This window comes from Hemitrygon akajei, unplaced genomic scaffold (assembly GCF_048418815.1).
Source record: "Hemitrygon akajei unplaced genomic scaffold, sHemAka1.3 Scf000076, whole genome shotgun sequence".
Taxonomy (NCBI): domain Eukaryota; kingdom Metazoa; phylum Chordata; class Chondrichthyes; order Myliobatiformes; family Dasyatidae; genus Hemitrygon; species Hemitrygon akajei.
This window is the reverse complement of record NW_027331962.1, coordinates 3087283-3099952: the sequence shown is the minus strand read 5'-3', so window position 1 is coordinate 3099952 and position 12670 is coordinate 3087283. Positions and strand designations below refer to the sequence as shown.

General features: G+C 44.7%; 1 protein-coding gene across 1 annotated transcript in view; it reads right to left on the bottom strand.

The window, feature by feature from the left end:
- LOC140722388 (uncharacterized) overlaps nucleotides 1-12145 on the bottom strand; it is a 59094-nt gene extending 46949 nt beyond the window's left edge. Inside the window, exons 1-6 of the mRNA XM_073037139.1 lie at nucleotides 11975-12145; nucleotides 11287-11519; nucleotides 10273-10376; nucleotides 9755-10072; nucleotides 4327-4602; nucleotides 2710-2970 (exon numbers count right to left, since the gene is read on the bottom strand). Coding sequence (XP_072893240.1) covers nucleotides 2710-2970; nucleotides 4327-4602; nucleotides 9755-10072; nucleotides 10273-10376; nucleotides 11287-11519; nucleotides 11975-12145 — 1363 coding nt within the window. The remainder of the gene's footprint in view (nucleotides 1-2709; nucleotides 2971-4326; nucleotides 4603-9754; nucleotides 10073-10272; nucleotides 10377-11286; nucleotides 11520-11974) is intronic.
- Nucleotides 12146-12670: the final 525 nt, after the last annotated feature.

The window sequence follows — 12670 nt, the reverse complement described above, 5'->3', positions numbered from 1 at the left end:
AGACAGATCTGGAGAGACACCCTCCAGACACGCCAGTGGACACTGATTGAGTGTTGGAACCCACAAGAAAGGTGGGGGCTTCGGAGACCGAATCAGGAGATCGGTCAGAAAAGCTCACAGGGTAAAAGCAGGCCGGTGGGGTCTTGTGTGTGTGTCCACTCATGCCAGAGTGACGAGTCCACCACAGAAGAACGGTCTAGCAGAAGGACGGAGAGTTCATAACTGAATGACCACACCGATACGACGGAATAAGAAAGCAAAGGAAGGTTTGCCTGATTGTAGCTGTTACATATCTCTCTCTCTCTCTCTCTCTCTCTCTCTCTCTCTCTCTCTCTCTCTCTCTCTCTCTCTCTCTCTCTCTCTCTCTCTCTCTCTCTCTCTCTCTCTCTCCAAAGATTAAAATACAGCCACCATAACTACATCAGCACTCATGAACTGAACTGAACTTTATAATTTTCTATGACAATTTATTTACCCCTAGACATCGACAGAGCTTGTTTATTATTGATTATTATTATTCCTACACTTTTAGGTTTATTACTGCTAACTTGTTTTATATCTATATCTGCATTATTGATATGGTTTTGCTTATGTTTATTAATAAACACCTTTAGTTTGGTACCACCAGACTCCAATGGATTCTTCTTTCTCTGCTGGTTAGACACCCAGTTACGGGGTACGTGACAAGTTTGTAATATCATCCAGATAAGCTATCGTTACGGAAATGATGCAAAGTTCAGTGTCAGTGTCAATGTAATGGAGCCAATGAAAATTGTTATCTCACACAGCCGAAAAAGTGCAAACTGGGGAACATCATAAAAGCATGAATTGCAAACCAAACAATGGATAATAAAACGGATCTGAATTCCGTAATCAGCACCGGACTCGACATTACCAGATAGAAACACAGAAACATAGAAAACCTGCAGCACAATACAGACACTTCGGTCCACAAAGCTGTGCCGAACATGGCCTGACGTCAGAAATTACCTCGGGTTACCCATAGCCCTCTATTTTACTAAGCTCCATGTACCTGTCCAGGAGTCTCTTAAAAGCCGTATCGTATCGGCCCCGACCATCGGCGCCGGCAGCTCATTCCACGAACTCACCACTCTCCGGGTAAAAAAAGCATACCCCTGACATCTCCTCTGTATCTACTTCCAAGCACCTTAAAACTATGCCCTTTCGTGCTAGACATTTCAGCCCCGGGAAAAAGCCTCTGACTATCCACACGATCAATGCCTCTCATCATCTTGTACAACTCTGTCAGGTCACCTCTCATTCTCCGTCGCTCCGAGGAGAAAAGGCCGAGTTCACTCTACCCATTCTCATAAGGCACGCTCCCCAATCCAGGCAACATCCTAGTAAATCTCCTCTGCACCGTCCCTGTGGTTTCTACATACTTCCTTCAGTGAGCCGACCGGTATTGAGCACAGTACTACAAGTGGGATCTGTCCGAGTTCCTATATGGCTACAACATTACCTCTCGGGTTTTAAACTCAATCCTTATGGTGTCTTAAGCACAGAGGCAACCTGTGCAGCAGCTTTGTGTGTGTTACAGTAATATACTCGAACCCAAGATCCTTCAGAGTCTTACCATTGATGCTATATTCTGCCTTGACATCTGACCTAACGAAATGAACCACCTGACACTTATCTGTGTTGAACTCCATCTGTCACTGCTCAGCTCAGTTTTGCATCCTGTCAACGTCCCGCTGTAACCTGTGACAGCGCTCCACAGTATCCACAAAACCTCCAACCTTCGTGTCGTCAGAAAACTTACCAAACCATCCCTCCACTTCCTCATCCAGATCATTTATAAACATCACGAAGAGTAAGGGTCCCAGAACAGATCCCTGAGGCACTCCACCTGTCACCGACCACCGATGGAGAATAAGACCCGTCTACAACCACTATTTGCCTTCAGTGTGCAAGACAGTTCTGGATCCACAAAGCAATGTCCCCTTGGAGAAGGGGGCAAGGGTTCAGGTTTCTAGATCATTGGGAACTCTTCTGGGGCAGCTGTCAACTGTACAAACAGGACGGGTTGCACTTAAATCCTGGCAGGAAGGTAGGCAAAGGCTATTGGGAGGTGATTTTTATAAATGAGCTGGATGAGAAAGTGGAGGCATGGGTTGGTAAGTTTGCTGTAGACACAATGGTTAGTGTGGAGGTCGGTCTGAGGTTACAGCGGGACATTGATAGGATGCAAAACTAGCCTGAGAAGTGGCAGATGGAGTTCAATCCTTATAAGTGCGAAGTCGTCCATTTTGGTAGGTCAAGTATAATGGCAGAATCTAGTATTAATGGTAAGACTCTTGTCAGTATGGAGGACCATGGGGATCTTGGGGTCCCAGTCCATAGTACGCTCAAAGCAGCTGCGCAGGTTCACTCTGTGGTTAAGAAGGCGGAGGGTGTATTGGCCTTCATCAACCATGGAATTGAATTTTGGAGCCGAGGTAAGGTTGCAGCTACATAGGACCCTGGTCAGACCCCACTTGGAGTGCTGAGCTCAGTTCTGGTTGCCTCACTACAGGAAGGATGTGGAAGCCACAGAAAGGGTGCAGAGGAGATTTACCTGGATTGGGGAGCATCCCTTATAAGAATAGGTTCTAATAGGTTTCAGGCATTCAGTTGAATTGCACGGGCCTGGCCGCACCAACACCGTTAAATATACGACTTCAACAAAGGGAGGTACGGACTACCTACCGAACACATTGATTTGCGTGGTTGAGGCATTGTTCCTTTTTGTCACGCTGTTAGAGGCCTCACAAGTATACTTCCCCGCGTTGCTCACAGAGATGCTGTCGAGGATGACCACCTGCCCACTGTGTAGGTTGGCACCATTCAGTTTCCAATTCAATTCAGCATCTGGGCGGGACTCTGTGAAACATGTTAACCTGAGAGAGCTTCCGGCAACGTGAAAAGAAGAGTCCGGTTGAGTGATGATATATGGACGATCCGGTCCGTCTAAAAGAAACGGACAAAAGGGATTGCAACAAATTACACAGGAAATGCAACAGAGTTCCTCGGCTGAAGAGGAAGAACAGCCCACCACCAGAGAAAGCGCTCCTACACACCGGCGAATTAATTCGTCTGGAAGCCACGCGCGGGAAAGAGGAGAGTCGGAACACTGTGTCAGATTATCCACGGCTTATGAAACTATGAATTGCACAGTTACCTCATATCCCAAAACCCGTCTCCTCCTCCAACCTGAATACAATGCACGCCAGTCATAAGTGTATCGATTTGTACAACTTCCCTATGTGTGTGTTTTGTGGGAAAGAGTTCAGGAAAACTTTCCAAACGAAATACCCAGCGTCTCTCTGCGGGGATAGGTAAGGCAACTCGGAGTGCAGATTGAATAACTCATGTAATCAGGGTTCGGGCCTAATGTCATGTGGGCCCACACTATACTGTCAAGTCACTGACCACGTGTGCAATTATAGGGACACTCCAGTTTACAACGTGTTATGGTGCGACCCGTTTTCAGTTCCAATATTCTAGGTTTAGTCTCTATCAGTGAGGACCGGTGGCTGTAACACCACTGCACATTGTGATTTTCATCCAGATCTAACAGCTGTAACTTCCCGCTTCCACATGTGCACTGAAGGAATGCATTCCCACCTCGTCGTAGCTATGGACATTTGCCAGAAGGGTTGTGGGGCTGATAAGGGCTGTCAGCGTTTTACACTCTGAACTTCCCCTGTCCCTTCCGGTGAACGGAATTATTATCAAAGTCCCTAAACGGCCTGACACAGCGATGTTAGATTCAATGGTCCATTTGTCTAAAAAATAATATCTTTGCCCTCACTGTGCCAAGTCCGGATCAGCTTCCGTTGTGTTGAGAAAAAAAAACACAAACCAGAATAAGAGCTTTGAAGAGATAATTTGGATATGAATGAATAGAACTGAAGTGATACTCACAGCTCAGCAGAGTCAAATCCAAATTTAATGAACATCACAATTGCCTTTGAACTGTGGGCATTGGAATTGTTCAAAATGGATTGTTTCGTGTGAAGACACACGCAGGACAGACCAGGCTATCCTGCACCTTTCTTTCACCTGAAGTACAGAAATAAACCAACATAGTGGTAGTTTAACCGTCGCCGAAAAATGACACGGATTTGAAATCTAAAATTTTAATTTTTATTCCCCAGCTTCTGAGATAGACCCCGGATTCGTCTCCCTGTTCAGTTTTTCCAGTGTTAGTCGATAGTCGTTAACTCAGGTAACGATCACTAATGTATTCATACATACCCGGATCCCCGTATCTCGCAGGAACTGTGATATTATATGTAACTACTGGAGACTCGGGACACTTACAGTTGACATTAAGAGAAAACGGAGAGCTTGTGATTTCGTTAATCATGTTGCTTGCTCTACAGGTGAATCTTCCGTCTGCCCGTAGCACTCCAGAAACAGTGAGTGTGCTGTTATCTTCATTCAGAACAATCCTGCCCCGAGGAATTATCTTGCTATTCTCCTCAAGCCACAGGTAAGAGACGTCCGTGCCTGTTGCGGAGCAGGTTAGTCTGACGGTGTCGCTGTACTCAATCAGTCTGGTGGCATTAGATGTAACAATGACATTGGAAACAGGTTCTGTTAAAACATAAGGGATTGGTTAGTGCACGACACAAGAATAGAATCTGCAGGTTTATGAATTCCGTTACGAATCTGAAAATGAAATCAATCATTTATTATTCCATCATAAGTAAACATTTATAAGTTATTCAATTTGATGGACATGATGTTTTGAGATAAAAGTTACGGGGTTCAGTCAAAAATTTCTAAGGTTGGATGTTGGCTAACTGTGTTCCATTCATCGCGACCAGTGGGAAGTATAAGCATACACGGTACAGGAACCGTGGTGTACAAAGGCCGTTGTAAATAGAGTCAAGAAGAAAAGAGGAGCTTACGAAAGGTTCAAAAAACAGGGCAATGATAGAGATCTAGAAGCCTGTAAGGTAAGCAGGAAGGAGCTTAAGAATGAAATTAGGAGAGCCAGAAGGGGCCATGAGAAGACCTTGCCAGACAGTATTAAGGAAAACACCAAGGCATTCTACAAGTACGTGAAGAGCAAAGGGGTAAGATGTAAGAGAATGTGACCAAACAAGTGAGGCAGTACAAAAGTGTGTATGGGACCGGTAGGGGTGGTAGAAATACTTAATGAAAACTTTGCTTCCATATTCACTACGGTTAAAGATCTTGGCGATTGTAAGGATGATTTGCAGCATGATCGAAAAACGAGCATATAAATATTAGGGAATAGGATGTGCTGGAGATTTTAGAAATCATTAGGTTGGATAAGTCACCTGGACCGGACGGGATGTTTCCCAGGCCACCGTGGAAGGCGAGGGAGGAGATTGCTGAGCCTCTAGCGGTGATGTTGGCATCATTAATGAGGACGGGAGAGGTTCCGGAGGATTGTTGGTGTGCGGATGTTGCTCTTGTATTCAGGAAAAGGAGTAGGGATAGCCCAGGAAATTATAGACCAGTGAGTCTTACTTCAGTGGTTGGTAACTTGATGGAGAAGATCCTGAGAGGCAAGATTTATGAACATTTCGAGAGGCTTAATCTGATTCACAACAGTCAGTATGCCTTTAGAAAAGGCTGCTCATACCTTAGGAGCTTGATTGAAGTCAAAAAAGTATTGGCATACGGGACATATTCTGCAAAGAGTCCGTTAACCAGTGGTGTGTCGTACGGGTCTGTTCCAGGAAACCTACTTTTTGTGATTTTTATAAATGATCTGGATGACAAAGTGGAGGGATGGTTTCCTAAATTTGTTGATGACAGAAAGACTGGGTTGTTGTGGATAGTGTGGAGGGCTGTCAGAGGTTACAGCAGGACATTGATTGGATGCAAAACGAGGCTGAGATGTGAGAGTTCAACCCAGATAAGTGTGTGGTCGTTCATTTAGGTGGGCAGAATATAGATATTAATGGCAAGGATCTTGGTAGTAAGGATGATCAGAGGGACCTTGGGGTCCGAATCCAAAGAACAGTCAAAGCCGCTACGCAGGTTGACTCTGTGGTTGAGAAGGCGTACGGTGCATTGGTCTTCATCAACCGTGGGATTCAGTTTTACAGCTGAATGTACTGTTGCACCTAGAAAGGAACCTAGTGAGACCCCACTCGGAGTATGGCGCTCATTTCTGGTCTCCTCACTACAGGAAGAACGTGGACACCATAGACAGGGTGCAGAGCAGATTTACGAGGATGTTGCCTGGATTGGGGAGCATGACTTAAGAGGATAGTTTGAGTGTACTCGGCCTTTTCTCCTTGGAGCGACGGGGGATGGGTGGTGACCTGATAGAGGTGTACAAGATAATGAGAGGCATTGATCGTGTGGATCGTCAGAGGCCTTTTCCCAGGGATGAAATGGCGAGCACGAAAGGGCACAATCAATCAACATCCTTTGCACTTTTCTTTTCTCAGCAGTGGATCTAGAACGGCTGCAGTCTTACTCGCTCTGCATTGGGACTCGTATCGTCTGAACAATATTGACACTCATCACAGGCTGCATCTCTCCATTCAACACAAACCGCTGCTTTTTACCATGTATGTCAAAGGTTTGGACTGTAGGATTAATGGATTTGTGGCTAAATTTGCCGATGATACAAAGATAGGTGGAGGAGAAATAGCGTTGAGGAAACAGAGTCTTCAGAGAGACTTAGATAGTTTAGTGGAATTGGCAAAGAAGTAGCAAATGAAATACTATGTTGGAAATTGTCTGGTCATGCACTTTGATGAACAAATAAACGGGCAGACCATTATTTAAATGGATGAGAATTCAAAATGCAGAGCTGCAAAGTGGGTGGCGGGCCTTGAGCTGGATACACAAAAGGATAACCTCCAGGTTCAAGTCAAGTCAGGTCAAGTCACTTTTTATTGTCATTTCGACCATAACTGCTGGTACGGTGCACAGTAAAAACGAGACCACATCACCTCTATTTATCCCCCTCATAATTTTAAATACCTCAACCTTCTACTCTCCAAAGAATAAAGACCTAACTTGTTCAATCTTTCCCGGTAACTTAGGTGCTGAAACTCAGGTAACATTCTAGTAAATCTTCTCTGTACTCTCTCTATTTTGTTGACATCTTTCCTATAATTCAGTGACCAGAACTGTACAAAATACTCCAAATTCGGCCTTACCAATGCCTTGTACAATTTTAACATTACATCCCAATTCCTATACTCAGTGTTCTGATTTATAGAGGCCAACATACCAAAAGCTTTCTTCACCACCTTATCCACACGAGATTCCACATTCAGGGAACTATGCACCATTATTCCTTGATCACTCTGTTCTACTGCATTCTTCATGCCCTACCATTTACCATGTTTGTCCTATTTGGATTATTCCTAACAAAATGTAGCACCTCACACTTATCAGCATTAAACTCCATCTGCCATCATTCAGCCCACTGCTCTAACTGGCCTAAATCTCTCTGAAAGCTTTGAAAACCCACTTCATTATCCACAACGCCACCTACCTTAATATCATTTGCATACTTACAAATCCAATTTACCACCCCATCATCCAGATCATTAATTTATATGACAAACAACATTGGACCCAATACAGATCCCTTAGGCCCACCACTAGTCACCGACCTCCAACCTGACAAACAGTTATCCACCACTACTCTCTGCAATCTCCCATCCAGCCACTGTTGAATCCATTTTACTACTTCAATATTAATACCTAATGATCGAACCTTCCTAACTAATCTTCCATGCGGAACCTTGTCAAAGGCCTTACTGAAGTCCATATAGACAACATCCGCTGCTTTACCCTCGTCAACGTTCCCCGTAACCTCTTCAAAAAATTCAATAAGTTGTGTCAAACATGACCTTCCACGGACAAGTCCATGTCGATTGTTCCTAATCAGACCCTGTCTATCCAGATAATTATATATTCCATCTCTAAGAATACTTTCCATTAATTAACCCACCACTGACGTCAAACTGACAGGTCTAGAATTGCTAGGTTAACACTTAGAACCCTTTTTAAGCAATGGAACCACATGAGCAATATGCCAATCCTCCGGCACCATCCCCATTTCTAATGACATTTGAAATATTTCTGTCAGAGCCTCTGCTATTTCTACACTAACTTCCCTCAAGGTCCTAGGGAATATCCTTTCAGGACCCAGAGATTTATCCACTTTTATATTCCTTAAAAGCGCCAGTACTTCCTCCTCTTTAATCGTCATAGTTTCTATAACTTCCCTACATGTTTCCCTTACCTTACACAATTCAGTATCCTTCTCCATAGCGAATACTGAAGAAAATAAATTGTCAAAATCTCCCCCAACTCTTTCGGCTCCACCCATAGCTGTCCACTCTGATTCTCTAAGGGACCAATTTTATCCCTCACTATCCTTTCGTTATTAATATAACTGTAGAAACCCTTCGGATTTATTTTCACCTTACTTGCATAGCAACCTCGTACCTTCTTTCAACTTTTCTAATTTCTTTCTTAAGATTCTTCTTACATTCTTTATATTTCTCGAGCACCTCATTTACTCCATGCTGCCTATATTTATTGTAGATATCTCTCTTTTTCCTAACCGCATTTCCAATATCCCTTAAAAACCATGGCTCTCTCAAACTTTCACCCGTTCCTTTCAACCTATCAGGAACATAAAGATTCTGCACCCTCAAAATTTCACCTTTAATTGACGGCCATTTCTCTATTACATCCGTCACATAAAACAAATTGTCCCAATCCACTGCTTCTAAATCCTTTCACATGTCCTCAAAGTTAACCTTTCTCCAATCAAAAATCTGAACCCTGGGTCCAGTCCTACCCTTCTCCATAATTGTATTGAAACTAATGGCATTGTGATCACTGGACCCGAAGTGCTCCCCAAAACATACCTCCGCCAAGTGACCCATTTCATCCCCTAACAAAAGATCCAAACCTGCCCCTTCTCTAGTTGGTACCTCTATGTATTGCTGGAAAAAAAACTATCAAACACGGTTTGTCAGGAGCTGCAGCTGGATGCACCTTTTGCAGGTGTAGTCATCAGGGACAACAGTGCTCGCCCTGACTTCCAACATATTGCAAACGGAGCACTCAACAGTCCTAACTGCTGCCTCCATTACCTACTCTAAATCTAATTAGATTAATTAAAGGAGTTTACCCGTCCTTACCTCACCTGGAGTGAAGCTCGTACTCAGCCTCTGCTCGCTACTTAAATTATCCCGCTGCCTCACGGGCCGACTTTCACGCGCTTGCGCAGTTGTGCCCCGTTCAGACCTCGCCTCTGCCAGTTCTCGCCGAAGCCTGATTGAGGCAAAGCCGACCCACTCTGCCTCAGTCCACTCCGACGATGGCCAAGCCCACTCTGACTTTATCTCGTCGTTTCATGTTCTCATTATTTATATACTATTTATTTATATTTGTATTTGCACAGACTGTTGTCTGGTCCACTGTCGTGGATTTTTCATTGATCCTTTTATAGTTACTGATTTACTGAGTACGAGTGAGAGTCGATCAGTCCGAATAGTGGGACTGGTCGGGTTCACTACAGGCCAGGTTCTACGTCCACAATCATCGGTCATCGCCGATGCCTGTCCGAGAGGAACTTGAAACTAAATCTAAAGCGGAACTGAGTTGTTCACTCGGTTTAGTTTTTCATTGGGAAAGAATCTGTCATCGAGCAACGAACGGTAAAGGTTATATTGTAGTCTATCAACACAGGAATAAACTGAAAGTTATATTTGGAGATCTCACTTACCAAAGACACGCAGAGTGACGGTCGCTAAGGTTTGGGAGCCATTAGCTGACACCATATTCACACGGTATTCCCCACTGTCCGGCATGTTCACCGACTTCAGCAGAAGCGACCCGTTGGTCGTGAATATCTCAGCTCGGTATGTGTAGCCATCGCCAACAAATACATTCTGGCCGATCCACTGGGCGATTGTTCCCCCATTAAAAGTCCAGTTTCCACTGCTGACATTGCCCCACGGCCGGACTGAAAAGAGCGCATCTCCCCCGACGGTGGCGTTTATCTCGCTGTGCTCAACGAAAATGGTAAACTGCTGAGACTCACCTGAGGACGAGAAAATCGTATGAGGGAGTAGTGACAGACACGGATAGAATCGAGAATCGCACTTAACTCAATCTGTACAGATACCAGGGGTCTCCACACAGCTCAGCAAGTTCGACCCTTATGACCGGATCTTCATGTCTTCAACTACTTGCCATTCTGATGATTATCCGACCATGGCGTTTGGAGAGAGTGACACTCACCCGCCGTTATGTGGAGACAAAGAACGAGAGCTGCGAAGGGCAGTCCCGACATCCCGAGAGAGCAGCGCCGATCTCCGTTACACTCGGAGACTGAGCCGCACTTCCTGGTTTGCGGGTCAGATATCTGGATTCTGACGTCACAAGCGGCAGCGCTGATTGGATCAGAGAGTCTGTACTTTGCTCAAATCTACATCAAATCCTGTGTGCTGTTCTACAACTATCTGCTGCTGTGTTGAATCCGATAATGGTCTCAAAGAGAGTTTCTCTCACCCACCGATTATTATTATTATTATTAATAGTTGTAGTGGTGGTGGTAGTAGTAATAATTTAGACCTGGGATTCTCAAAGCCTGTGTTGTTGGTCACACAAGAAAAAAAATGCACTCTTATAACAAAATAAGTCCAAAAATAACCTTTTAATTATGACTCTAGATATCACAGCTGTCAGATATCACATTGCGAACTCAACTGGGGCTTAATACACACACACACACACACACACATACACACACACATACACACACACACACACACACACACACACACACACACACACACACACACACACACACACACACACACACACACACACACACACACACACACACACACACACACACTAAACTTGGAAATCTTCACCACCTCTCTTCCACACAAGAATTTTAGTCGTATTGCCTTTCCCACTGTTTCTGTTCTCTCATTTAAACTATATGTTCTTTGTAATTAAGCGATGTAGCATTTGAAGTATAAGTTGTCGCTGTAAATGAAGTTATCAGCATTACTGTTGTTGTAATATTATACCACAATAAGATTGACAAATGGACAAAATTAAATTGATGCACTCACCAATTAGCGAGAGAAGTGACAGCGATGGGATGAGGCAATCCTTCTGATGTTGGGCCGGTATTCTGTTGTGGCAATCCTGAGGCTCTGACCGAGATGTGCATTGGAGAGTCTGTTTCTCTCCTGATTCTCGATAGAGTTCATGGAAGAAAACGATGACTCACATATGTACGTGGATGGGAACAGTGTGAGTCGGAGCATTGCAATAGCTGTCGTGTTTTTGAACTGAGCTTGGGGACCCACGTTGATCCAAATGTCACTCAGTCCAAAGTCCTTGTGTTGTGCTTTGAACAAATCAGAAGTTCCCATTTCCAAGAACTCCATCTGAAGAGTTGCCTCATCTATGGAAGGCACCAGCCTTTTGGTCTCTGTAGTCCACCGGCCGTCAGCCGAAACGGAGCACGGCTGTCTCAGGGAGAGGAGGATGTCACCTTAGAGTTTGGGGGAGCTTTCAAATCGTTCCTTGAAGTTTTCTGACAGGCTTGTCACGAAATACCTCATCACTGGGTCCTCCCTCATTTCGTTCCTCTCGCAGAGGTGGAAAGTGCAACTTTCTCCCGTGAGGACCGTAGAGAGCGCGCAGTAGGTCGCGCGCTCCACGGAGGTAGGTCAGGTGTACGGTGTGGGATGAGGTTAAAATAACTTAGAGCAGCGCGCGCCCTATTTACATGTTATGACAGGTGTGTTCACGGAAGTGCCAATGGGCCGGCGCGGTCCAGACATTTGGTTCTCGCGGTATGGACATGGCCCGCGTTCCGCCTATTGGGGTTGTCTGGATTAGGTGATCGAAGGGATTTGGCATTGGTATGTCATCAAAAACGTGGAAGTGTCTGGAACTGCAAGGTGGAGAGTATTCTGACTGTTTCCATCACCGTCTGGTGTGCAGGCTCCAATGACCGGGATCGACAAAGATTGCAGACAGTTGTGTACACAATCACATTCATCACGGTACAAGCCTGGCCATAATCCAGGATATCTTGAAAACGTTGTGCCTCCAGGAGTCCTGGTCCATAATTCAGGACCATCGCCATCGCATTCGGAATATCCAAGCTTCCCATGAGAACCATTCGGAATATGCTCTCTTCCCATTAGTTAGAACCGCCCTATGCTCCCTTCTCATTATTACAATCTGGGATATGCTCCCCTCTCATTACCACCGTCCCAGGTATGCTCTTGACTCATTACCATCATTTGAGATATGCTCTCGTCTGTTTACTACCATCCGCGATATGCTGCTGTCTGATTACGACTATCCGGGATATGCTCTTCTCTCATTGCTACCAACCGGAATGTGCTCTCGTGTCATTGCTACCGTCCGGAATGTGCTCTCGTGTCATTGCTACCATCCGGAAGAAGGTTCATGACACTGAAAACACACGCTCAACGATTTACCTGCAGCCTGTGCAATCGGACCCATGAATGCGCCCTCACAATTCAGCTTTTAATTGTTTGTTTATTTGCTTTTTTCTTATTTTCTTTATATACCCGTTCATTCGGTTGTTTGCGTATTTAAATAATTTGTACATTGATTTTGTACGCCTGGCGTTTATGACAAC